Genomic DNA, 26,691 nt, shown 5'->3' with positions numbered 1-26,691 from the left:
CAATGTTCTCACACCTCCAACCCTGTACATCTCACCTATCAATTCCTGTATACTCTGCTTCCCTTGCTATTTGTCACAGTGGATGAAGGTCTGTACTATGATATAGGCCAATGCCTCCACTCTGTACCGGACCCCATCCTCTTGTCTAGTCTATGATATTGGTCACGCTCAGCTGTTTCTTGTCTTTTGAAACATTCATTTTTCCTTCTCCACTCAATTATTCTTCCCTCTGTAGAATGTTAAAATATTTTGATCTTGTCTACAATGTAAACTGCATGAAAGCTTTATTTGGTTTGTTCTCTGCATCATTTTCAGACCCTATTGTAGTGCCTTACACAGCAGGCACTCAATAATTATTGGTTAAATGCACAAATAAATTAATCTCAACATTTATTTTAACATAACATTTTCTTCCCCAAAGCATTTGTCCCTATATACACACTCCTACTAGAGAGTTTGAGAAGATCCTGTTTTCTCACATCCTCATCTGTGCTTATTATTGTTAACTTCTCAAAATTTTGTCTGGTCAATGGCTAGGAAATGCTCTTATTGTTTTAATTTATATTTATTTGTTTGTTAATGAGATTAAATATTTTTCATGTATTTATTGCCTTTTGAGTTGCTTACTTTTTGAATTTTCTTTTTTTTTTTCTCTTTTAATGGCTTTATTGAGATATATTACATACCATATCATTCACCCATTTAAAGTGGTCAGTTCAGTATTTTTTAGTATATTCACAGATATATACATTCATGACCATAATCTAATTTTAAAACATTTCTCTCTTGCAAAAGTAACCCTGTACCCATTAACTGTCACTCCCCAGCACCCTCCCACCATCCAGTTCTAAGCAACCATGAATCTACCTTCTATTTCTTCCATGAATCTACCTTCTATTTCTTTTTTTTTTAATTTTTAATTTATTATTATTATTATTATACTTTAAGTTCTAGGGTACATGTGCATAACGTGCAGGTTTGTTACATATGTATACTTGTGCCATGTTGCTGTGCTGCACCCATCAACTCGTCAGCACCCATCAACTCGTCATTTACATCAGGTATAACTCCCAATGTAATGCCTCCACCCTCCCCCCTCCCCATGATAGGCCACGGTGTGTGATGTTCCCCTTCCCGAGTCCAAGTGATCTCATTGTTCAGTTCCCACCTATGAGTGAGAACATGCGGTGTTTGGTTTTCTGTTCTTGTGATAGTTTGCTAAGAATGATGGTTTCCAGCTGCATCCATGTCCCTACAAAGGACACAAACTCATCCTTTTTTATGGCTGCATAGTATTCCATGGTGTATATGTGCCACATTTAATTAATCCAATCTGTCACTGATGGACATTTGGGTTGATTCCAAGTCTTTGCTATTGTGAATAGTGCCGCAATAAACATACGTGTGCATGTGTCTTTATAGCAGCATGATTTATAATCCTTTGGGTATATACCCAGTAATGGGATGGCTGGGTCATATGGTACATCTAGTTCTAGATCCTTGGGGAATCGCCCTACTGTTTTCCATAATGGTTGAACTAGTTTACAGTCCCACCAACAGTGTAAAAGTGTTCCTATTTCTCCACATCCTGTCCAGCACCTGTTGTTTCCTGACTTTTTAATGATCGCCATTCTAAATGGTGTGAGATGGTATCTCATTGTGGTTTTGATTTGCATTTCTCTGATGGCCAGTGATGATGAGCATTTTTTCATGTGTCTGTTGGCTGTATGCATGTCTTCTTTTGAGAAATGTCTGTTCATATCCTTTGCCCACTTTTTGATGGGGTTGTTTGTTTTTTTCTTGTAAATTTGTTTGAGTTCTTTGCAGGTTCTGGATATTAGCCCTTTGTCAGATGAGTAGATTGCAAAAATTTTGTCCCATTCTGTAGGTTGCCTGTTCACTCTGATGGTAGTTTCTTTTGCTGTGCAGAAGCTCTTTAGTTTAATGAGATCCCATTTGTCAATTTTGGCTTTTGCTGGCGTTGCTTTTGCTGTTTTAGACATGAAGTCTTTGCCCATGCCTTTGTCCTGAATGGTACTACCTAGGCTTTCCTCTAGGGTTTTTATGGTATTAGGTCTAACATTTAAGTCTCTAATCCATCTTGAATTAATTTTCATATAAGGAGTAAGGAAAGGATCCAGTTTCAGCTTTCTACTTATGGCTAGCCAATTTTCCCAGCACCATTTATTAAATAGGGAATCCTTTCCCCATTTCTTGTTTCTCTCAGGTTTGTCAAAGATCAGATGGCTGTAGATGTGTGGTATTATTTCTGAGGGCTCTGTTCTGTTCCATTGGTCTATATCTCTGTTTTGGTACCAGTCCCATGCTGTTTTGGTTACTGTAGCCTTGTAGTATAGTTTGAAGTCAGGTAGTGTGATGCCTCCAGCTTTGTTCTTTTGACTTAGGATTGTCTTGGAGATACGGGCTCTTTTTTGGTTCCATATGAACTTTAAAGCAGTTTTTTCCAATTATGTGAGGAAACTCATTGGTAGCTTGATGGGGATGGCATTGAATCTATAAATTACCTTGGGCAGTATGGCCATTTTCACGATATTGATTCTTCCTATCCATGAGCATGGTATATTCTTCCATTTGTTTGTGTCCTCTTTTATTTCACTGAGCAGTGGTTTGTAGTTCTCCTTGAAGAGGTCCTTTACATCCCTTGTAAGTTGGATTCCTAGGTATTTTATTCTCTTTGAAGCAATTGTGAATGGAAGTTCATTCCTGATTTGGCTCTCTGTTTGTCTGTTACTGGTGTATAAGAATGCTTGTGATTTTTGCACATTAATTTTGTGTCCTGAGACTTTGCTGAAGTTGCTTATCAGATTAAGGAGATTTTGGGCTGAGACAATGGGGTTTTCTAAATATACAATCATGCCATCTGCAAACAGGGACAATTTGACTTATTCTTTTCCTAACTGAATACCCTTGATTTCTTTCTCTTGCCTGATTGCCCTAGCCAGAACTTCCAACACTATGTTGAATAGGAGTGGTGAGAGAGGGCATCCCTGTCTTGTGCCAGTTGTCAAAGGGAATTTTTCCAGTTGTTGCCCATTCAGTATGATATTGGCTGTGGGTTTGTCATAAATAGCTCTTATTATTTTGAGGTTCATTCCATCAATACCGAATTTATTGAGCGTTTTTAGCATGAAGACCTGTTGAATTTTGTCAAAAGCCTTTTCTGCATCGATTGAGATAATCATGTGGTTCTTGTCTTTGGTTCTGTTTACATGCTGGATTATATTTATTGATTTGCGAATGTTGAACCAGCCTTGCATCCCAGGGATGAAGCCCACTTCATCATGGTGGATAAGCTTTTTGATGTGCTGCTGAATCCGGTTTGCCAGTATTTTATTGAGGATTTTTGCATCGATGTTCATCAGGGATATTGGTCTAAAATTCTCTTTTTTTGTTGTGTCTCTGCCAGGCTTTGGTATCAGGATGATGTTGGCCTCATAAAATGAGTTAGGGAGGATTCCCTCTTTTTCTATTGATTGGAATAGTTTCAGAAGGAATGGTACCAACTCCTCCTTGTACCTCTGGTAGAATTCAGCTGTGAATCCATCTGGTCCTGGACTCTTTTTGGTTGGTAGGCTATTAATTATTGCCTCAATTTCAGAGCCTGCTATTGGTCTATTCAGGGATTCAACTTCTTCCTGGTTTAGTCTTGGAAGAGTGTAAGTGTCCAGGAAATTATCCATTTCTTCTAGATTTTCCAGTTTATTTGCATAGAGGTGTTTATAGTATTCTCTGATGGTAGTTTGTATTTCTGTGGGGTCGGTGGTGATATCCCCTTTATCATTTTTAATTGTGTCTATTTGATTCTTCTCTCTTTTCTTCTTTATTAGTCTTGCTAGCTGTCTGTCAATTTTGTTGATCTTTTCAAAAAACCAACTCCTGGATTCATTGATTTTTTGGAGGGTTTTTTGTGTCTCTATCTCCTTCAGTTCTGATCTGATCTTAGTTATTTCTTGCCTTCTGCTAGCTTTTGAATGTGTTTGCTCTTGCTTCTCTAGTTCTTTTAATTGTGATGTTAGAGTGTCAATTTTAGATCTTTCCTGCTTTCTCTTGTGGGCATTTAGTGCTATAAATTTCCCTCTACACACTGCTTTAAATGTGTCCCAGAGATTCTGGTATGTTGTATCTTTGTTCTCATTGGTTTCAAAGAACGTCTTTATTTCTGCCTTCATTTTGTTATGTACCCAGTAGTCATTCAGGAGCAGGTTGTTCAGTTTCCATGTAGTTGAGCGGTTTTGATTGAGTTTCTTAGTCCTGAGTTCTAGTTTGATTGCACTGTGGTCTGAGAGACAGTTTGTTATAATTTCTGTTCTTGTTCATTTGCTGAAGAGTGCTTTACTTCCAATTATGTGGTCAATTTTGGAATAAGTGTGATGTGGTGCTGAGAAGAATGTATATTCTGTTGATTTGGGGTGGAGAGTTCTGTAGATGTCTATTAGGTCTGCTTGCTGCAGAGATGAGTTCAATTCCTGGATATCCTTGTTAACTTTCTGTCTCGTTGATCTGTCTAATGTTGACAGTGGAGTGTTGAAGTCTCCCATTATTATTGTATGGGGGTCTAAGTCTCTTTGTAAGTCTCTAAGGACTTGCTTTATGAATCTGGGTGCTCCTGTATTGGGTGCATATATATTTAGGATAGTTAGCTCTTCCTGTTGAATTGATCCCTTTACCATTATGTAATGGCCTTCTTTGTCTCTTTTGATCTTTGATGGTTTAAAGTCTGTTTTATCAGAGACTAGTATTGCAACCCCTGCTTTTTTTTGTTCTCCATTTGCTTGGTAAATCTTCCTCCATCCCTTTATTTTGAGCCTATGTATGTCTCTGCGTGTGAGATGGGTCTCCCGAATACAGCAGACTGATGGGTCTTGACTCTTTATCCAGTTTACCCGTCTGTGTCTTTTAATTGGAGCATTTAGTCCATTTACATTTAAGGTTAAGATTGTTATGTGTGAACTTGATCCTGCCATTGTGATATTAACGGGATATTTTGCTCGTTAGTTGATGCAGTTTCTTCCTAGCCTCGATGGTGTTTACATTTTGGCATGTTTTTGCAATGGCTGGTACCGGTTGTTCCTTTCCATGTTTAGTGCTTCCTTCAGGGTCTCTTGTAAGGCAGGCCTGGTGGTGACAAAATCTCTAAGCATTTGCTTATCTGTAAAGGATTTTATTTCTCCTTCACTTATGAAACTTAGTTTGGCTGGATATGAAATTCTGGGTTGAAAATTCTTTTCTTTAAGAATGTTGAATATTGGCCCCCACACTCTTCTAGCTTGTAGAGTTTCTGCCGAGAGATCTGCTGTTAGTCTGATGGGCTTCCCTTTGTGGGTAACCCGACCTTTCTCTCTGGCTGCCCTTAAGATTTTTTCCTTCATTTCAACTTTGGTGAATCTGGCAATTGTGTGTCTTGGAGTTGCTCTTCTCAAGGAGTATCTTTGTGGCATTCTCTGTATTTCCTGGATTTGAATGTTGGCGTGCCCTACTAGGTAGGGAAGTTCTCCTGGATGATAATCCTGAAGAGTGTTTTCCAACTTGGTTCCATTTTCCCCCTCACTTTCAGGCACCCCAATCAGACGTAGATTTGGTCTTTTTACATAATCCCATACTTCTTGCAGGCTTTGTTCATTTCTTTTTCTTCTTTTTTCTTTTGGTTTCTCTTCTCGCTTCATTTCGTTCATCTGATCCTCAATCGCTGATACTCTTTCTTCCAGTTGATCGAGTCGGTTACTGACGCTTGTGCATTTTTCACGTATTTCTCATGTCATGGTTTTCATCTCTTTCTTTTCGTTTATGACCTTCTCTGCATTAATTACCCTAGCCATCAATTCTTCCACTTTTTTTTCAAGATTTTTAGTTTCTTTGCACTGGGTACGTAATTCCTCCTTTAGCTCTGAGAAGTTTGATGGACTGAAGCCTTCTTCTCTCATCTCGTCAAAGTCATTCTCTGTCAAGCTTTGATCCATTGCTGGCGATGAGCTGCGCTCCTTTGCCGGGGCAGATGCGCTCTTATTTTTTGAATTTCCAGCTTTTCTGCCCTGCTTTTTCCCCATCTTTGTGGTTTTATCTGCCTCTGGTCTTTGATGATGATGGTGATGTACTGATGGGGTTTTGGTATAGGTGTCCTTCCTGTTTGATAGTTTTCCTTCTAACAGTCAGGACCCTCAGCTGTAGGTCTGTTGGAGATTGCTTGAGGTCCACTCCAGACCCTGTTTGCCTGGGTGTCAGCAGCAGAGGCTGCAGAAGATAGAATATTGCTGAACAGTGAGTGTACCTGTCTGATTCTTGCTTTGGAGGCTTCCTCTCAGGGGTGTACTCCACCCTGTGAGGTGTGGGGTGTCAGACTGCCCCTAGTGGGGGATGTCTCCCAGTTAGGCTACTCAGGGGTCAGGGACCCACTTGAGCTGACAGTCTGTCCCTTCTCAGATCTCAACCTCCGTGTTGGGAGATCCACTGCTCTCTTCAAAGCTGTCAGACAGAGTCGTTTGCGTTTGCAGAGGTTTCTGCTGCTGTTGTTGTTTAGTTGTGCCCTGTCCCCAGAGGTGGAGTCTACAGAGACAGGCAGGTTTCCTTGAGCTGCTGTGAGCTCCACCAAGTTCGAGCTTCCCAGCAGCTTTGTTTACCTACTTAAGCCTCAGCAATGGCGGGCGCCCCTCCTCCAGCCTCGCTGCTGCCTTGCGGTTAGATCGCAGACTACTGTGCTAGCAATGAGGGAGGCTCCATGGGCATGCGACCCTCCCGGCCAGGTGTGGGATATAATCTCCTGGTGTGCCTGTTTGCTTAAAGCACAGTATTGGGGTGGGAGTTACCCGATTTTCCAGGTGTTGTGTGTCTCAGTTCCCCTGGCTAGGAAAAGGGATTCCCTTTCCCCTTGCGCTTCCCAGGTGAGGCGATGCCTCGCCCTGCTTCAGCTCTTGCTGGTCGGGCTGCAGCAGCTGACCAGCACCGATTGTCCCGCACTCCCTAGTGAGATGAACCCAGTACCTCAGTTGAAAATGCAGAAATCACTGGTCTTCTGTGTCGCTCGCGCTGGGAGTTAGAGACTGGAGCTATTCCTATTCGGCCATCTTGCTCCGCCCCCCCTGAATTTTCTATTTATATCCATTGCCTATTTTCCAATGCGGTCTTTGTTTTTTAATCTGTTTTCCTATTCATTTTAATAGTTAATTAATGAGAGTTGTTTTTGTTTGCATTCTGGATACTAATCTTTCATTGATAACAGTACTGCACCTTGTCTATGAATTTATGATGTCTTTTATCATATAGATTTTAAAGTTCAGATGTAATCTGTCTATTTTCTCCTTTATACTTCATGCTCTTTGTTTTGTTTTGCTTAAGTATCCTTCTTTATCCCAAATTCATAAAGATGTGTTTTTTTTATTTTCACCTAATATTTCTAAAGTTTTGCGTTGTATATTGAGTTCTTTAATCATCCATTTGGGTATTTTGGGTGATCTTTCTTTGTTGATGTTGTGATGTCCAATGTAATTTAATTTTAGTTTAGATAACCAATCATTCTAGTGTAATTTACTGAATTTCCTGCTCTTATGCTGCTGGTATCACATACCATCTCTGTCAGTTATCACTGATATCAGTATTGGCATATCTACAGTCCCTTGATCTGGTCCCTAGTTTATATGTTTATTTCTACTCCAACATTACCATCATAGGACTAACAACTATAACTCTGTAGTTTTGTTATCAAAAGAGATGATTCACGATCTTTTTCCATTTCAAAATTGCTGTTGTTTACTCTTTGCCAATCCATGTGAATTTTCAGATCCAGACAATTTCTGTGAAAAAGAAATTGTTTTGAGAAGTTTTCACGTTAATTTTAGGATATTTGACATTTTGCAATTACTTTTTCTAGCTTTCTAAAGAATGTAGTTCTTCATTTTTAGGTCCTTGTGTGTTTGGTTAAGTTCTATAATTTTCTCCATGAAAACTCTTTACAATTTTGAAATTTTTTTTATTTTGTTTTGTTTTGTAATATTTGTTTGTACTTTTCCTTTTGAGAATACAACTCAATAAATTAATTCCTTAGATTCTATTTCAGTAACATATTAATTCTTTTGATTTTATTCATTAATCTCATGTCAGAGATTAACTTAATGAATAAATAATTCATTAATCTCTTTGCTGTACTCTTTTATTGATTTTATATGTTGCTTCTATATATTTTAGATTTCTGTGAGAACTGTCACATCATCTTTGAATTATGATAATTTACTGCTTTAGTTTTTAATTTCATTTGTTCATTCATTTTATTATACTTTTGAATAGAAATATTAGTAGAGTGAATTCTTATTTTCAACTTTAAGGAGAATGCATCTCATGTTTCACTATTGAGTATACTTTATAAAGATTGCCTTTATTGTAAATGGTCCCCTTCTCTTCCTAGTTTATTAAGATATCTTATTATTTTGAATAAGAATGAATGAATGCTAAGTAATATTAAATGGTTTTCCTACATTTGAGATGATTAAAAAATTTGTCTCCACTATTAATGCAATTAGTTATAATATAATTTTTGCTATTAAACAATTTTTAAATTTCTGGAATGGACTCTTCTTAAATATCTTCTCTCACTTCATGGAATATATATTATATATAGATAGATTATATTATATATTGTGTTGTATATCACATGTAATATATATTAAGTTGTCCTTATATTAGTGTATATTACATATGTGATATTTATCCCATCAATTATGTATATATTTACATACATGACCATATGAAGGATATTGGACTATATTTTACATTGTCCAGTTGGCATATCAGGTACACAACATCATGAAAATGTTGAAAAGCTTGTACTCATTTTCAATTCCTTTATAATACTTTATCTAAAACAAGGGTAGTATGTGACAATGTTTTCTTAAAAGTTTGCCTTTAAAACTATCCTGGATTTTGGTATGTGTGTTTGTGTTTGTTTTTGGTGTATTTCTTATTTTTAAACCATTACTTTTTCTTTAGTAACATTACAGTTTTATAGAAAATTCTTTTTTCTTGGCATGGGGGTACAGTTTTGCTCTTGTCCCCCATGCTGGAATGCAGTAGCATGGTCTCGGCTCACTGCAACCTTGGCCTCCCAGGTTCAAGCGATTCTCCTGCCTCAACCTCCAGAGTAGCTGGAACTACAGGTGCGCACCACCACACCCAGCTAATTTTTGTATTTTTAGTAGAGACAGGGTTTCACCATGTTGGCCAAGGTGTTCTCGATTTCTTGACCTTGTGATCCGCCTGCCTCAGCCTCCCAAAGTGCTGGGATTACAGGCATGAGCTACCATGCCTGGCCAAAAAATCTTTCTTTTAATCTGAGTTTTCATATTTATTAGTATATGTTTCTAGAATATTCTTATTATTTTAAATTTAAAAACTTTTTTCTGTGGCTGTGTCCTCATTTTTAATATTTACATTATTTTTTCTTCTTTTCTCCTTTTTTACTTCAATTTATTTCTCAGAGCTTTGCTATTTTATTAGTTTTTTCATAGACTGTTTGTTTTATTTTTCATCTTAACCATTTGTTTTCCATTTTTTTTGCTTTTATGTTTTATCCTTCTATGTACATTCATTTAATTGTACAGTATTTTTATGCTTCAGATTTCTTGAGTTGAATGCTTTCAAGCAAGTGCTATTTCTGACACTGTTGAAAGTTTTTTTTTTTTTTTTTTTTTTTTTGGTCTCTGATATCTGTGATCCTCTTTGAATACTTTTTGGTCTCCTATTATCTTGAATATAGACTACCCTGTTTGAATGCCATTACCTGAGAATACTGAAAAAACATACTGCCTCAGTAAAAGATGTATGCTGAATTTCATGACAGGGGAGACTGATGAGTACCTGGGTATAGGCTGGAATCTCATAGTCTGGATTGCTGATTTGAAACTAGCAAGGAGTTGGTGGATAATTCTCTTAGCCAGGATTATATTTCATTGGCAATGGAAAAGTTATGTCATCAACAACTAACAGATATGCCAATGGTTAGTTTAAATAATCTAGTTAAACTAGATTAATGTAGTTAAATGACCTACATGTAGTTGTGGGAAGGAGACAAAGTCATGTGAAACAATTTGAGTGATTTAAAATAACTTGACAAATTGCTTAGTTCAGACTTAAATAATTTATGACTTTGGAGGGACAAAAACATTGAGAGCTAACATAGTTGTGGAAAGTTTCTTATCCCTGTTTTCTTGTTCCTGGGATCTGTGGTCCTCTTTAAATACCTTTTTGGTGTCCTATTATTTTGAGTGTAGACCAGCCTGTTTGAATGCCATTGCCTGAGAATGCTCAAAAAATGTACATTCCCAGTGAAAGATATATGCCGAGTTTCTTGATAGGGGAGATTGACTACTGTGTACTCAATTTTGGGGGGCAGGGGGCTAGCATAAAATGATGATATTGATGATGATGAAGATAACAATACCTACATACATTTTTGAAGTTTATATACCAAACACTGTACCAATTACTTTATATGAATAATTTAAAGTAATTCTCAGACAATTTTTGAGGTAAATATTATTATTATTATTATTATTATTACTGGTGGCAGTATAGCTGTGTGCACTATACTATGGTATGGGCTTTTCCTGTGCTTTTAATAATGTATAGAGCTCAGAATATAGGATCAAAAAGGATTAACATTGCTGCTGATATAAATAAGCATGATTAAAACATCAGTGTGTAAGGTATGCTCATGGGATAATGGGAAGATGAGCTTAACTAGTGAAGAAGCTGATTATATGGTCATATGTAAAAAAGCATTGGTAAGTAGTGGTGAATCTCATTATGTATGGCCCTGATTACTCCCACAGGACTTTTTTTTTTTTTTTAAGTAAAGATTTAGGGGGCAGAGGACTAACATAAAAATAATGATAGTGATGATGATGATATCAATACCTATATATTGTTTGAACATTATTATATGCTAAACATGGAGTATCTAGTGCTTTATAATAATTTAAATTGATTCTCAGAAAAATTTTGAAATAGGTGTTCTTCTTATTAAAGGTAGTAATATAGTTGTCATCATTTTTATTGTTATGTTCTAATTGTAGATACTTAGATCATCTCACATGCCTAAGTACATGACAGAGCCAGGACTCTTAGCAGACATTATACTTCTAAAATAATTATTAAAATTAGTCTGATGTGGTCCATAGGATGGATTCCTGAGAGTGAGAATGCATCTGGGGTTGTCTCTAGGAGGCAGTGAAATAATTCAGCTATGCAGAGGTGGAGGCTTGGCCTCAGGAAGTAATAAATCATAGAGGACTCCAAGCCTCCAAGCATGGGTAACTGAAGCAATGGGGCATTAATTCTGCTTTCTTGTGTGGAATTGACTTGCTTTTCCCTTTCATTCTTTTTTTTCTCTTGTTCTATCCTCTCTTTCTGCCTTTCTTTTTTGTAATCAACTTGTGAGTAAGGGATATTCAGGATTAGGTATTTCTTTTTCTGTTTTTCAGATGCTAAATATAGCTAACATATTATCATGGAAAAAGAAAAAAACAGAGAAGAAAACATGTTTTACAAAAAAAATGGAAGATTTAAGATGTGCTTTTATTCCATACCAAAAGACATGCTTCAGTAACAAATCTTGTTAGAACATTGTTTTATTTCCACACATGTCCAGAATTAGTGCAGAGGCATCATTTAGAAATTTACATTTTAAAAGTACGTTGATTTTGAATCAATAGACTAATCCTTTCAGTAACTCAAAAAGTAACAAGAAATTCTTACTTCATAGTCTTTTTGCTAATCAAAGAACTCAACAACTGAGTGAATGGAAGCAAGTAACTTTGGACAAAGCACCTAATCCCTTCACCTCAGTCTCTCTTGTATGTCAACTGAAAGTAATGATACCTTATTTCTTACCTTCTCCTGTGCTGGAGGAGAGCAAACCATTAAGCAAAGACATTTGTAGTGTAGAATATATACTAGCCAAAGATTTCCTGAAAGGTTTAAGAAGGAAAAGATTATTGTGTTTTGGTGGATGTGCTACTTGTTAACTAGAGTATTCTCATTACCAGCTTATTTTAGGGACCTATCATTAGTTTATATTTGTGTGGACTTCTGCACTGAAAATGGAGCTACTAGGTTAGTCCAGATTTTCTAAGAAGCAGAAAACATTATATGCAAAGATTTATTTGTTATAGAAGCCAGAGAAGGTAGGGGGAGCTGCCTTCAGACCACATTACAATTGACAGTCTCTGCAAGGGTAGAGGAAAGGAAGAGGCGTTGGGTTGGTAGTTTCAGACTTCAGCTCTATTGCAAAAAAATCATCCACACCAATGACGAGTCATCTAGTTAGAGTTATCCATTGGCAGAGTCTCCTGTCTCACTAGAACACGTCTGCAGTAGTTACACTGTTCTGCTCAGTGATTGGCTAGGAGTAAACTGAGGAAAGTGTGGCCTTTGTGATGGTAAATGCAGAGGGGCAGCAGTGGGAAATCTGAGCAGTGCATTTTCACAGCTGCCACATCCACATACAGTGATAAAAATATCACTATTTTCAATTTTGCTAGCCTTTTGTTCTTACCAAACCTGCCATAAAGAAGCTTTATGTCTCCTAGACCATAAACATGTCCTGTTCCGCAAGTTCATATCTGTCTTCTATTTCATCCCTAATCCTGGGAATATGGGTCGGGCATTTCAACTATGTCCTATTGAATTAGGCTTTCCTTCATCCTCTTCTGTGAGCATCTCACTGATTTCAAACTCTCAGTAACTCTAAGAATTTCCTTTATTTTTCTAAGTTCTTGCGATGCACCATGTTTCTAGAGATAGTCATGTAAATATTTTGAATTGGGATCACAAGAGGTTGTCTAAATTGGTTTAAATTACTGATTTTGGAGCTGAGTATAAGTGGGTTTCTAATTCTGGCTCCATTTTTTACTACCCATGTCAATTTCTACAAGGTGTGTAACCTTTATGCCTCAATTTTCTGACCTGATAAATATAGTAATATTTTCCTTATGATATTATGGCCTTAGCATGTAGTACAAATAGTTAATGAATGACAGTTACTTTATTGATAACTTCAGCTAGGACTTATGATATGGTTTGGCCCTGTTTCCCCACCCAAATTGCATGCCGAATTGTCATCCCCACTTGTCAAGGGAGGGGAACTGTAATCCCCAAGTGTCAAGGAAGGGAACTGATTGGATTATGGGGGTGGTTTCCCCCATGCTGTTCTCATGATAGTAAGCGAATTCTCATGAGATCTGATGGTTTCATAAATGGTAGTTTTTCCTGAGTGCTCACACTCTCCTGCTGCCTTGTGAAGAAGGTGCTTGCTTTCCGTTCACCTTCCACCATGATGGTAAGTTTCCTGAGTCAACTAAACCTCTTACCTTTGTGAATTACCAAGTCTTGGGCAGTTCTTTATAGCAGTGTGAGAATGGACTAGTACAACTTACAACTTTTCTACACCTTTCCACATCTTAAACTCCTTATTACGTTTTCAATGGGTTACTTCAAACCTAGTTCCACTCTTTCCAACTCATGTTATCTTCAGACCACATCTCCTACATTATTGGAAAGTGACAGTCCATCATGTGTTCAGTATTTTTTGAGAGCCTGTCATGTGTCAGGAACTGCTTTTGGCAATGAGCGTATAATGGTGACAGACCAAGTCCCCACCTTGATGGAGATTACAGTCTATTCTGTGCAATGTACTTTCTTAACTTCTGTGCTTTACACTTAAAAATCTCTTATTTATCTTTATTTCCCCTTTCTGCCTCAGTCCTACCTCAGAGTAGATTGTTGTTATTCTTTCCCAAGATTAGCCTAAATTCTTATCTAGCTTTTCTAGAATCTTACTTCAATAATGATTTCTTGGTTGACTGTGTCTTCAGTTTCTATCTCCACTGGGTCATCTTTTGCTTTGCAGAAAAAATTTCTCCCATTTTCTACCAAAGAAAATCACAAACGAACCTTTCATGTGAATTTGCTTCTGGCTTTCTCTTTTCTTCCTTCTGTTTGCACTTGGCTTTCATACCCACAAGTCTATTTAAATAGCCCTCTCTTAAATATGGCCTACTATGGCCTTCTCTTAGCTATTATTTTCCTTGAACTCTGAAGCACTAATTCTTAAAACATGTCTTCTTCTATGACACCACTTATACCCAGTTTGCCTTCTGTTTTTTATCACAATGTGTCTTTTTTTCTCTTAATTTCATTCTTCATTGATTTCAATGGATATTTGTTGAGCACCTGTTACGAGCACTGAAGTGCAAATCATAAAACAGAATAAACAAATAGAAAACAATTATTTGATTCTGTTTTATATTTTTCTTACTGAAGCCTTAGAACTTTTCTCTTGGCAGACTCATCCACTCTAATTCCCAATATATATATTCAATCATAACCTTCCTCTGAATTGTATTCCTGTGGTTGCTCTTGCCCTCTGTTCCTTGAGTTCTATACCTGTTCCTCAAACAGCACATTTACAAACAGATGTTATTATATTCACCTCACCAGCATTTTCTTCTAAATTCTGTATATCTGCTAATGTCATCATCCACTCTGGCTTTAAAATACAGACTTATCTTTGCTCCATTTCTTAAATCTCTTTCTAATTTTTATCCTCATTGCTATCATTTGTTTCTGGTTACTTTACTTCTTCCTTGGAGTATCATAGTTAAATCCTGACTTTTTTAAAAACCGGTTTTCCAAATTCCTTATCCCTGGTATTCAAACTCCTCTAAAAACTGTCTCAATCTTATTTTCCATCTAGTCTTCCATTTTCCGGTTTTATTTACTGTCTTTCCATGTAAATCTTCCTACTTGTGATTTCCACTTTCACACCTATTTGACCACATAAAGTTCATTCCTGTCGTAACATGCAACTGCTTTTTGTTTATCTTAACTCATGGAACGCTTTCCATCCTCCAAGGTTCAACACAAATACTACTTCTTTAGACCCTCGTTTTCCTTCATCCCTCCAGATATAACCTCTACCTCTTCTGAAACACAGTCGAATACTTTCTCTTGTCATTCATTTTATTTTGCTTTGCATCTCATCTCAGTTATGAGATTTTGAAATCCTCAAAGACAGAGACTTGTGTCATTTAGGATGCTGAACATACCACCTTATTCAATAAGCATGTGCTAAAGAAATAGTTGAGAATATCTCCCTCTCCAAAAGTGAGGATTTCTCACTGATGTATACCAATGAAGTAATAAACTGTATATCCTGTCTGAATAGCTCCTCTGCAAGAACACAAAGTAATTGTTACGTGCGCAGAATTTTCTTTCTCTCTTTTCCATGTCTTGCATTAAGGGAGCACCTCCTCTGAGCCAGACGTAGGAAGAGGGTGATAGCAAGTCATGAGGACACAGTTTTTTTCTCTGGGGATGTTAAATACCTCAGAGACTGATGTGCACGCAAATGGCTCCAATGTAAAATAAAAGAAAATTTAGGTGGGAACTTACATTAAAAAGATATTCCAAATATAAAAATTACTAAATGACGAATGAGTTTTATAAGCCTACTTTTGTGGAATATTCTTTATGAAACTTTAGAAAAATCAAGTAGATATCTTAATATATCCTTGAATATTAGTTTAGCAAACAGTGATTAATTTTCTAGAACAAGTCTAAAAATTTATTACATCTTGAAGAAATAGTATATTTACTTTTCGTAAAGCTACTTGGGCTTCCTAAATGTCCAGTTTGTTTGACTGGGGCTGGAGTTTTGAATCAAAAGGTAATATAAGTTACAATATTGTAAACAAAGTTTGCTTGATAAACAAATGTTTTAAAGAAAGGATGAAAAGGAATTCTGAGTTTTCTTTAAAAAGTTTATAATGAGCTCTGCCTGTGTTAGGGGTTGTGATCTTTGTTATAATCCGTACATAGTATGTGCTTAGTATATGTTGGCTAAACCATGACAGTTGGAGAGCCCATCTGTCTATGAAGTTCTACAAAATAAGGATTTTAAAATTTTAACTTTGGAAAGAAAAGGCTAGTTAAACATAGAAGAGTGCATGCCACTCCAGAGACTGTTAAAATGTTCAGATGGGTAACAGTCATATTTTCTAAAACTTAATTGAGTTATACAATATAATCAGGAACTAAGTGATAGTCTATAACTTTTGAATACTGATTGTACTTTCAGTTTTTCTTTCCTGTTACCACTCTGTCTAGCTTAATTCAGACAGGAAAACTGGTACATTCTTTATGATCAGAAAGGATTCTTGTGTCATTAGACCATGCTAAATTAATAGTTTTTATAACTTGACAAGAGACCAAGTCATCATTACCTGGAGGGAAACACTTAAATCATCTGAAGAGAGCTGTTCAGTGCTGAAGGAAAGTTTAAGTTGACTGCTTTGATACTAAGTCTCAATTCCCAGGTGGTAATGGTCAGGTTTGCTGAAAAATGGATAGTTTTCACCCTCAGGATGGGTCGATTATATTGAGAAATGTATAGGAGGAGAGCTTGTCAAGGAAATTCAAGGAACACAGCTGATATGTTCTAAAGGGAGTTCTAAACTAGTCCTCAGATTGAATCAAAAATGCTTCTGTTTTATGGTCATATGCAAATATGCAGAAGATTAAGAGGAAGAAGCTAAAGAAAGAGCAATGAATGGAAGGTGTGAGAAGAAAAAAATATCAGAAAAGTCATTAAACTATTATATTTCAGCCTATCATTTGTTGAGATGAGAATAAAATACTGACTTGGGGAGCAATTCTGGTGGTGGTTGAAATTATAATACACATCTTTTAATGGTGATTCATAGAGTCTGAGTATTGCACTGCATTCAAGTCCCAGAATTCTAGCAAATCATTCTAGTAACAAATGATGGAAATACGTTGTTGTGTTGCTGGACTGCACAGCAGTCCACGCCCTGGCTGAATGATTCTATTTGTGATTCTTACAATTTTCTTGTGAAAAGAGACATCTTGCAAGAAATGAATTATTACAGTTGTATATTTCTACTGAGTATGAAATGGGATATGTAGTCATAAAGAAATTTGTAACCCCCAAGCCAGGCTACAATTTGTATTTAAACATTCATTGTTTACAATCCATTGCTCCATACCAATTCAATTTGGTCAAGTGTCTTCTTGAAGACTTATTTATATTTTACATGAAGATTTGTTATAATCCATACTTAATTGTCATTCCTTGGAATGTTTCATATTGATTACATACCTACCTTTTTGCATTCATGTTGTTCTGCCATATTATAATAATGGTTCTCAAGATAAGAAAGACTCTTGTAAATTAGTATTTTCTTCTATTTCTCCAGTTACTTATATTGATCTCATTGTTTTACTTGTATATGGATATATATGGCTAAATACAGCCTCAAAAGGAAATAGGAAATAAAAATGATTAGACAATTTGAAATAATACTGATAGCTAACACTCCTATATGGCTTACTATTTTAAAGACCTAGCTCAAACTGATTTACATATATTGAGTTATTTAAGCTTTAGAACAGCCATATTAAATATAACTACTATTAACTGCACTTTACGAGGGAGAAAAGTAAGGAGCAGAGAGCTGAAATAATCTCACTGAGTAAACATGGTAAGTAGCAGACTTAAGTTTTGAACCTAGACTTCTTGGTACTCTACTCTCTACTTCCACAACTGAACTTTTCTTGGTTAAGGAGTACATTAAGTACCTATTTTACTTCAAAGTTATATTTTAATATGATTATTTATTAACACAGATATCCTTCCCTGAACAAATTATGAGATTGTAAGTACAAGAACCATGTTTTATTAAATTTGCCATATATAGTGTTCAATAAAATATTGAGTACTCCTGAATTACAGCTTATCATTGCCCTGAGATATTCTTTCTAGAGGACTTCCATTTTGTAGTTGTAGGTATTACATAAAACTTCAAAATTCACAAGACAAAAAAATGAAATTGTTATCACTAAGTTGGATGTTATTTTCATGATACTCCTGTTTCTTAATTATTTTTGAAAATAGAATAGCATGAATGAAGTAGGCTACATTTGATTAAAACAGTTTTACAATCATGATACTTTGTTGAAATTCTTTTCTTTTTATTACTCTTTCCTATAGGGTGCTGCTTTAATAAGAATGCTGGCTAATTTTATGGGCCATTCAGTTTTCCAGAGGGGTTTGCAAGTAAGTGAAATGCTTTTTATTTTCTTTTACATTTTTCCTTGTCAATATGTTTCACAGCTTGGGAAATGGCTGGTACAAAATTGCTGAAATTGATAGAAAACTTTAAGATGTGTAAGGTAAGCAATGTCTTTCTATATGACAAATGAAAGTTCTAGATAGGATACTCACGATATCACCTGACAAAACTTGAACTGTTGAACAATTTAGAATCTGTTTCATTTGCATTTTTAAATTGAAGTAATTTTAAAATATGCCAGATCCTAAATGTTCTACAAAAGACTTCTGGAAAGACTACCTTCTTTTTCTTCCATTTAAAAATTCAAATAAGCTGAAACAAATTTTGTTATTATTATTTGAATTATGTATTTGAGAAATCTTAAGGCTATTTTTCAAATATGTACCTTATATGTTTTTGTTATTTTGCTGTTGATATACATAGATTGTTATTTGTTCCAAAGGTTTTTAATTGTTTTTATTTTAATTAGAAAATATGTTTTTCTTAAAAAAGGAAGAAAAAGATACAGTTTTTATCATAATGCATTTAGAGTATGAAGTATGGAATCTAAGAATGAATTCTTAGAAAAGGAAGATTATGAAACTTCTTAAAGCAGACACAATATATTAAAAAAACTTTTATTCCATTGAATCTGCTGGAGTAAATCATGTTCCTAGTAGCTGTGATTGATGAATTATTTATGATGCATTCTGCTACTTAGAAGTGTCCTTTAAAGTAAATTGATGTTCACCTGAAATACAATTATGCTAAGACAGAGAGAGCAATCAATCTTATCTGTTCTTAGTAAGCTTTTCATTTTGAAATTTAAATAAACTACATCTGGGTCCAGGTCATATTTTAGTAGTATAATTCTATCTGTACCCCCAAATAAACTGAAAGATAAAATACAAGGCAAGAGTTAACTATGTTATGACAAACTCTCTCTATATACTTACAACAAAAACTATATATGAAAACAACTTTTTTGAAGAATTATTTCCCTCAGAAAATATTTTTACAGATTTGTTCCAGCAGGGTTTGAAATTTACTTTAATCAGCTCTTTCCATTAGGGACACCTTCAGAATAGCTGAATCCATTGAATCTATTTGTTGTATATTAAAGGCTCTATTCTGATCACATAGTTGGGAAAATCTTTTTTTCTTAAGGAGTGTCCTTCATGAATATCAACTATCTGGAGGAATGTCCTTCCTTATCCCCATTCCTTTGTTTTTCCCCATTGAAGTTGTAGCATGACAGTTTCGGAAAATTTCTAACTGTTCATAAGGGCAACACAAATTGAATTTGATTTCTTCATAGCAAGTTGATGTGAAATCATTTTCTGTATAAAATTCTTATTGTTTTTCTTCATCTGTGTATATGGGTTTGCTCAGCAGATTGAATAACTACAGTTATATTATTTGGAAAGGATTATTATTTTGCAGCATTTTTCTTCGTCCTGTCATACTTTCTGTGGTGTGCAAAATATATCAATTTTTAATACATTCTTTTCCACTGACCCACTCTGCTCAGTTTTATATGAAACAGTTAGAATATAGCCTCTGACTCATATCATATTAAACTTTCATTCCTAGCTTGTATTAATGTGTGCCTTTATGCTCTGATACTTGATTTGGTTAATTTTCAACTGAGGTACTCTATGTTTGTCAACACTGCATTTCATTTGCCTGGTGACATCTCATTGATCAGATAGATCTGTATCCTTCAGTACTTCGCTTGCAGCTTTATTTATACTCATCATTCAAACTGATTTAGTGTATCATCAGCAGTTTGGATTAGTTTACAGTAGATCCCTACATCTAGGTGATAAATTATCACCTCTTGTGCATGAAGATGTATGGGATACATTTTGGAGATGACCTCCTGAGCAGACACTTCATGTCATGGTGCTGAGTGGTCACAGAGTTGATATTAATATGCTTCCCATCCAGAAGGCCCTGGGGAGTCTTGGTTTACAAGTTGTTGAAAGAGCTAATCTAGGCTGTCAGCACTTATCTGGGCTGGAAAACCTATGAATTGTTTTTACATTAACCATGGTTATTTCCATGTTGACAAATGAAAGTTTACTATTTGCAATTCCAAATTGCGGATAGTGTGTTTTTCATATATATTTTTATTCTCCCACTTTTTTTTACTCCTTTCTTCTCTCTTTCTCTCTTGCTCTTTTTTCTTCCTTTCTTCTTTTTTTCTGGACTCAGACCCTAATCTTCATGTTCCACATAGGAAAAATGCCTTAATGCTCTTTCTTCTTGATTTATTATCTACCTAAAATTTATGTTCTCTTGCAATTTATGTATCCTTACGACCCACCTTAAGGTCTTTTGGGAACAAGGCAAACTTTAAAAATACACACCTGTGTGTATGTGTGTGTGTATGTATATGTAATATAGAAAGGTAGTAGTTTTCTGGGTTAGTTCACATATTCATATTTGACTTTTAAAGTACCAGTGTAGTTTCAACTACATTTTCAATTTTTTGTAATATTTTATATAGGAATATGTTTTAAATTTCAATTTAAACATGTATTTTTCAGCAGGAAGAGACTCTAGAGATTTTCTGAGAAAAATTTTGTTTCTAATAGTCATATTACCCACTGGATCAGCTATGAGAATGTTTAGGAGAACAATTTCTTATTGAATAATCACAGCTTTTGTTGGTGATTTGTTGGTAACACCACCAACAAATTGGCTTGCATTTTAATGTTTGAATTGAAAGTGGAACTGGACTGAATTGAGCTTAAACATTTCTGTGGTTACATTATGTGTCACTAATAAATAATATATATTTTTAAATGCAAAAATGTTTACATGTTTGCAAATTCTACATGTCTACTGTTCTGTGTAATCCATTTTCAAAATGATAGCAGGCATATTTTGAGAAACATTAGGCAATAGAATAAATAAGGAGAAATATTTCTCATTTATACCTCCAGTTAATAGTGGTTTTCTGCAAGTCACTAGACCTCTTTTGACCTCTGACATTATCGTTATGAAATGTAAGAGTTGGACTAAATACTGTAAGATTCCTTTTATCTTTTATATTCTCTAAATCTAGGATTACTTTAATGCAGTTTACTAGTTAGACAATTTGGGTTTGATATATTTAATTTGGGACAGCTGTTTTAATTTGATGGACACATTTGTAAACTAGATATGCAAGAGTGACTCCATTTTTTTATGAATCTTTAATCATTTGAATATTAAGACTGTATTATATAACTATCAATATATAGAGAACTATAAATGTAGTCAAACCAGAGCAGCATTTTTGTAACAGGGAGTTTTTGCTGGTGAGTTTTATTTTTCTAGTATCAAGAAACGACTTATATTTCTTTGGCTTTTATTTACTTGTTCACTTTCATAATTGGCTCTGGATACTTTACAAATTTATGATTAAGCTACAGTGGTTTTAGATGTTATATGCTAAGAACTCTTGAAATTTCTTGGTGATTTTCAGTGTAAATTCCATCTTCTAATGCTGAAATTTCTACTTGAACTCTTGAAATCTGCTGAAACCAATTCTACCTATTGGTTTTGCGTTTAGATATGTTGGAATTGGTTTTGAGAGGAGTCAGCAGCCTCCTTGATGAATGACATTACAGGGAACTCAAACAAGGGGAATTTGCTTTTTCAGAGACAAGAAAAGCTACCACGGAGGCTCAGTGAAATTTAGACTTTTGAGGCCTGCATTCCGATTCTGCATCCTACACTTTCCTAGTCCATACCCTAACTCTCACATAAAAGACAAAATTTACTTGAGTTGTAATTTTGCTATTCAGAATTTTAAATCATAGTTTACTTTTTGGATACATTGATTCTAAGCCTAAAAGAGATACATGATTCTTTTCACATAGTCATAGATCTCTGGTTCCCTGCCAAACCTTCAGCTGAGAATTTAAAGTACTAAGGTTGTTTTGTTTTTGTAATCTCTCCAGTCCAGTCAGAAATAGCCAAGCCTCTCAAAGACTTTGTAATTCTCTATTCATCCATAATGTTCTATTGGAACAGTCATTTGTTTTCCCAAATCTTATTCTTCAGTTTAGGAAACTATCGATAATCATTTAAGCAACTGTTTTGGCCTGAAAATGATTAATTATCATGATCCTATTACTCATTATTAATGACATTACCTTCTTTAAATCTAATCAAGGCAGACAGACAACTGTAGATAACCATCTCTAAGGGTCTACAATCACTTCTGGTATGTAATTCTGTAACATACTAAAACCTTTAGTAATATTTCAAGCAGAAAGGGAATTAACATTGGATATAGTCATTTTCTGAAACTGTTGGCAGGGTTATGGAAGTAAAGGTCAGGAAAGCTACTGCCACCCTTCCAGAAGTAAAGACATTTGAGTTTCATAGGGAAGTAATGCACATATTCTCAGCTGCCTGGAATACACCTGAAAGCCACTGGTAATACTTTACCCCTGCCTTCTGCCAAAGCCCACATGCCTGCTCTCTGCTATCTGAGCAATGACAACTCCTCCTTCTTTACTGCCATCCATATTCTTTTATGTGTGCTTTTCATTTTGCAGAACATAAAGTTGAGCCTAACTAGCAAAGGATTCCTGGAAATGTAGCATTCAAGCTTCTAACCCATGCAGTGCACAAGAGGGTAGATGGTAGGGGAAGTGGTGGTGAATGGCCAACAGTCTGACACACTTAATCCATAAATGTCTTTGTTCTATTGATTAAATATTATTTGCATTGTTTTTACAGGTTGTTTTATTACCATATGGATATTTTAAAAGTATTAACTCCTTTATTCATCTCTTCCTTAATATTGTATTAAGACCATATGATACTTCCCTAGCTAGAGCAGAGAATGTTCTCAACTGATTTCAATAATTTTACCAGGACATATGATGAGAGATAAGGAAATCAAATCAACAATTACCACATTTTACTAACTTCATAACTTCAGTCCAGTTGTTTGTGGTCTGTAATATCCAGTTTTCTCTTTGAATGAGTAGATTTGATTATATCATGGTGAATCAGTACCAGTGATATATAAAATTTGTAAATTTCTAAAGTGATTACTCATAAAATAAGGATCTGGAAAAAAGACAGGGAAGTTTACTACTGTGAATAATTGTTTTGGTTTTTGATTAACTTACAAATTTAGCCTTTGGTTTGCATAATCACAACTGTAGGATCCTCATTCTTACCTCCCCAGGTGGGCCAGTCCTCCTGGGATAAGTTAAAGTACAGCAGCAGTTCACCGAAATTGCTTTTGATTTAAGACCACCTCTACATAGGACATCTGGAAAACAAGATTATGTGTTCTCCCAACCCAAGACTTTCTCCTAGCGATAATTCCAGAGAGTAATGATGACTAAGAAAGCATCTGCATAATACATGACCTGTTGCAACTTAAGCAGAGTCAGTGAGAAATGCAATAGGCAGGTCGGCAATAACTAGAAACTGTCTCTTGCACAGAAGCTCCAGTTACAATTTTTAGATTTATATCATTCTTATCTTTAGCACCTCATTTTTGTTTGTGGTATACACATCTCCAAATTCCTTCCTGGGTCATTTCTAAGGACAAGCTAGCAAGATCACTCATGGGTTTCATGCCTATTTAATATTTATACTATTGGAATCTGGTTTTCTCATTAAAATGTTGCAAGCATAAGTAGAGTCCTTACTAGTGTAACTTTGGGGTGGAATATGTGCAGTGTAACCCCACTCCTATCCTCTCTTCCTCTTGGACAGACTTTAGGACCCAGTGTTGTTGAATTTCCCTTTCTGTGTGGTACCTGGAATATAAATATACTGCAATTTTGCCCTAATATTTTTGTCTGTCTCTATAGAAGTTCTTGGTGATTTCACATATCTCTCTGAAATATTCCCTTCTCCTATAAATAAAGGTTTTATCTAAATTCCTTCTCTAATAAAAATTACTCACCTAACAGCATCTTTTGGTAATTATTGCATCTCTCACTTACAGGGTTCTTAGTGTTTACATGCATATACATTACTATTCATCCATATACAACAATGCTTATAGTTAAAATATTCATTTGATCAATAAATTAGAATCTACTTCTTTAACTTTGTTTTTATAATTTAAGTCCAATAGTTCAAATCCTGATTCTACATAAGTAGAATAAGTCTTACTTTTAAAGTAAGTAATTCAAGTAATGATTCTTTTAGATATATATCTTTACATGACTTGGATTTTTCTTATTTCATTTTTATGTTTTAATCTCCCTAATTACATTTTTTTCAGATTTTTCTGGCAATAAAAATTAAAGCTGTAATTATAAAATCCTCAGATAACATTGACTGGCTCGGTAGCTATTAAAAAAATAATTAGTACCTGTGCTATGGCTTTTTCTTTCAAACAAAACAATATTGTTTTAATGATTTGAGCCTAGTCGTACCATTCTTCATGTTGTTATGAGTCAACACCAGGGTACTGAAATTATAAAGTGAGATCATTATTAAGCTTGATACAAACCCAAAAGTCTGAAATCCCTGTCAGAAAGTGAGTCACCTTCCTGCTCAAGCAGTGAGGGTAATTCAGCATCATCTAAAATATGGTTGAATAAAGAAAGATTTCTCTTGATTAGTATTTAACTGCTCTTTTCCATAAGGTAACCTACAACAAGATGTTTGGCTCCAATTATCAGGGTGGAAATTGCTTATGCAAATCAATGTAAGGCAATGAGGTGTGGATAAAAAGCAAAAGGGAAATATCATTATTATTGGTTTGTGCTCATAAAATTCTGATAGCCTGAAGGTAATGACAGGCACAAAGCCATAGGGATTATTAGTAGCAACAACATACTCAATAACTTGTGTTCCAATGAAGTGTTATATGGTAACACGTGTATGCAGGATTTTTAGTTGAAAACTGCAGGCTTACATTTGTGAGAGAGTGTTTTCTCCCTTACATGTAGGTTTTCAGATAAGTAAAAAGTCAGAAAATAATAGAGGAGCAGAGACATTGTGTCAAAGTTAATTTTCTTTCTGAAGAGATAATATTGTGTTTTTATCCAGATGGCAGCTGAATCATACTTAATCTAAAATGAATGACCATAGACAGCTTTTGCTCCAATGTCTCCTAGTTTTGCTTAAAATGCTATGCAGTTTTAGATATGCTATGGGTAAAATGGTTAACAACTTGAAAATAATTTGATGTGTTCACTCAATGTCATATGATAATAATGTTATCATTACTAATTTTTAATTTGTAAAATTAAAGATTTGACTTAATTGGCATTTAATTTATTAAAGACATAACTATAAAGGAAAATTAATGAGCATGTTATAGAGAAAGAAATATTTAAGTTTCAGAAAAGATTTGATGGATTTCAGAATTAAGAATTCCATCTTTAATACAAACAAGTACTTTAAAAAAGTAAATAGCATTCTGTATTCATATTTCTGGATCAGAGAGAAATAACTTTTATTCATCAGTTTTTTAAAAACAGCCACTGATTGAATCTTTATTATTTTTCTTCTGATTTATAGGTTGTTAACCAACTAATGTGGCTATATAACTAAAAAGCACTTATTTTTAGAGACATATATCTCTTTTTAATAATCCTGCAAAAATTTGTCCAGCTCAACAGGAGGTCTCATATGTTTATATGTATCGGTTATCTTTTATCTGTTAGTTAAGGGCTCAAGATGTATTACATATCGGCTAATTGGGTTGATACTATGAAATGACATTTTTGGTTATTTAAATGTATCTGTGAAATTATTAGACACATTTAGTTGACATATGGATGTATTTGTATGTTGCTATATGTGTAAATGCACGCCAATCTGTAAATATGGACACATCTACTAAAAACTGTCTCTGACTCTTCGTAGACATTACCATTTGGTTAAATCGCTAGTTCTGTACTATAATAAACTTGCCTTACAGGCATTTTCCTGTAACCTACTTAGCTCCTGCATCAGCAGTTTTCTTTCTTTTTCTTTTAAAATTTATTTTTCTTTTTATTTTATGTTCTCTTTTTGGAAAGTGCATGTAATAGCCTAGAACTATATATTTGGAAACATTACAAAAATTGCTCCTAACTTAAAAATATTTCTCCTCATTTACTAATATTTTCATAATTGCTTGACATGATTCTGTTACATAGCTTAGTTTAATACTAGTAATATGACATAGATGTACCATAATATATTTTGTTTTATCCATGTTTGTGAGCAGTTACATTGCTGTCCAATTTTTGTTAAATAACACTCTAATAATCTTTACATTGTTGATTTTTTCCATTATATTTTCAACTATCTCTTCATATATATATTTTAGGAGCAGAGTATCAATTTTTTCTCCAAAATATTAAACCAGTGTATAATGCTAGAAGTTTGAAAGTTCTCTGTTTATACTATACTAAGTAAACAGGATTCTTATAACTTTTCAGAATAAATTTCTTACTAATTTAGTAAGTAAACTTTTTTCATTGTTATTTCAGTGTATACATTTTATCATAAATGAGGCTATGAAATATTTTAATACATTCTCTGCTTGCATTTCACTCCTTTCATTCACTCTTTTATAACATTTATCCAT

The 26,691-nt window shown here is 34.8% G+C and overlaps 1 protein-coding gene across 4 annotated transcripts in view; it reads left to right on the top strand.

Moving 5' to 3' along the window:
• LOC105473361 (thyrotropin releasing hormone degrading enzyme) overlaps positions 1 to 26,691 on the top strand; it is a 428,124-nt gene that overhangs the window by 262,114 nt on the left and 139,319 nt on the right. For all 4 annotated transcript variants that reach the window (XM_011727150.3, XM_011727148.3, XM_011727149.3 and 1 more), the window contains exon 7: positions 18,074 to 18,139. In XM_011727150.3, the coding sequence (XP_011725452.1) occupies positions 18,074 to 18,139 (66 nt within the window). The remainder of the gene's footprint in view (positions 1 to 18,073; positions 18,140 to 26,691) is intronic.

This window comes from Macaca nemestrina, chromosome 10 (assembly GCF_043159975.1).
Source record: "Macaca nemestrina isolate mMacNem1 chromosome 10, mMacNem.hap1, whole genome shotgun sequence".
Taxonomy (NCBI): Eukaryota; Metazoa; Chordata; class Mammalia; order Primates; family Cercopithecidae; genus Macaca; species Macaca nemestrina.
Note: the sequence above shows the minus strand (reverse complement) of the source record. Positions and strands in the feature narration are given on the sequence as shown.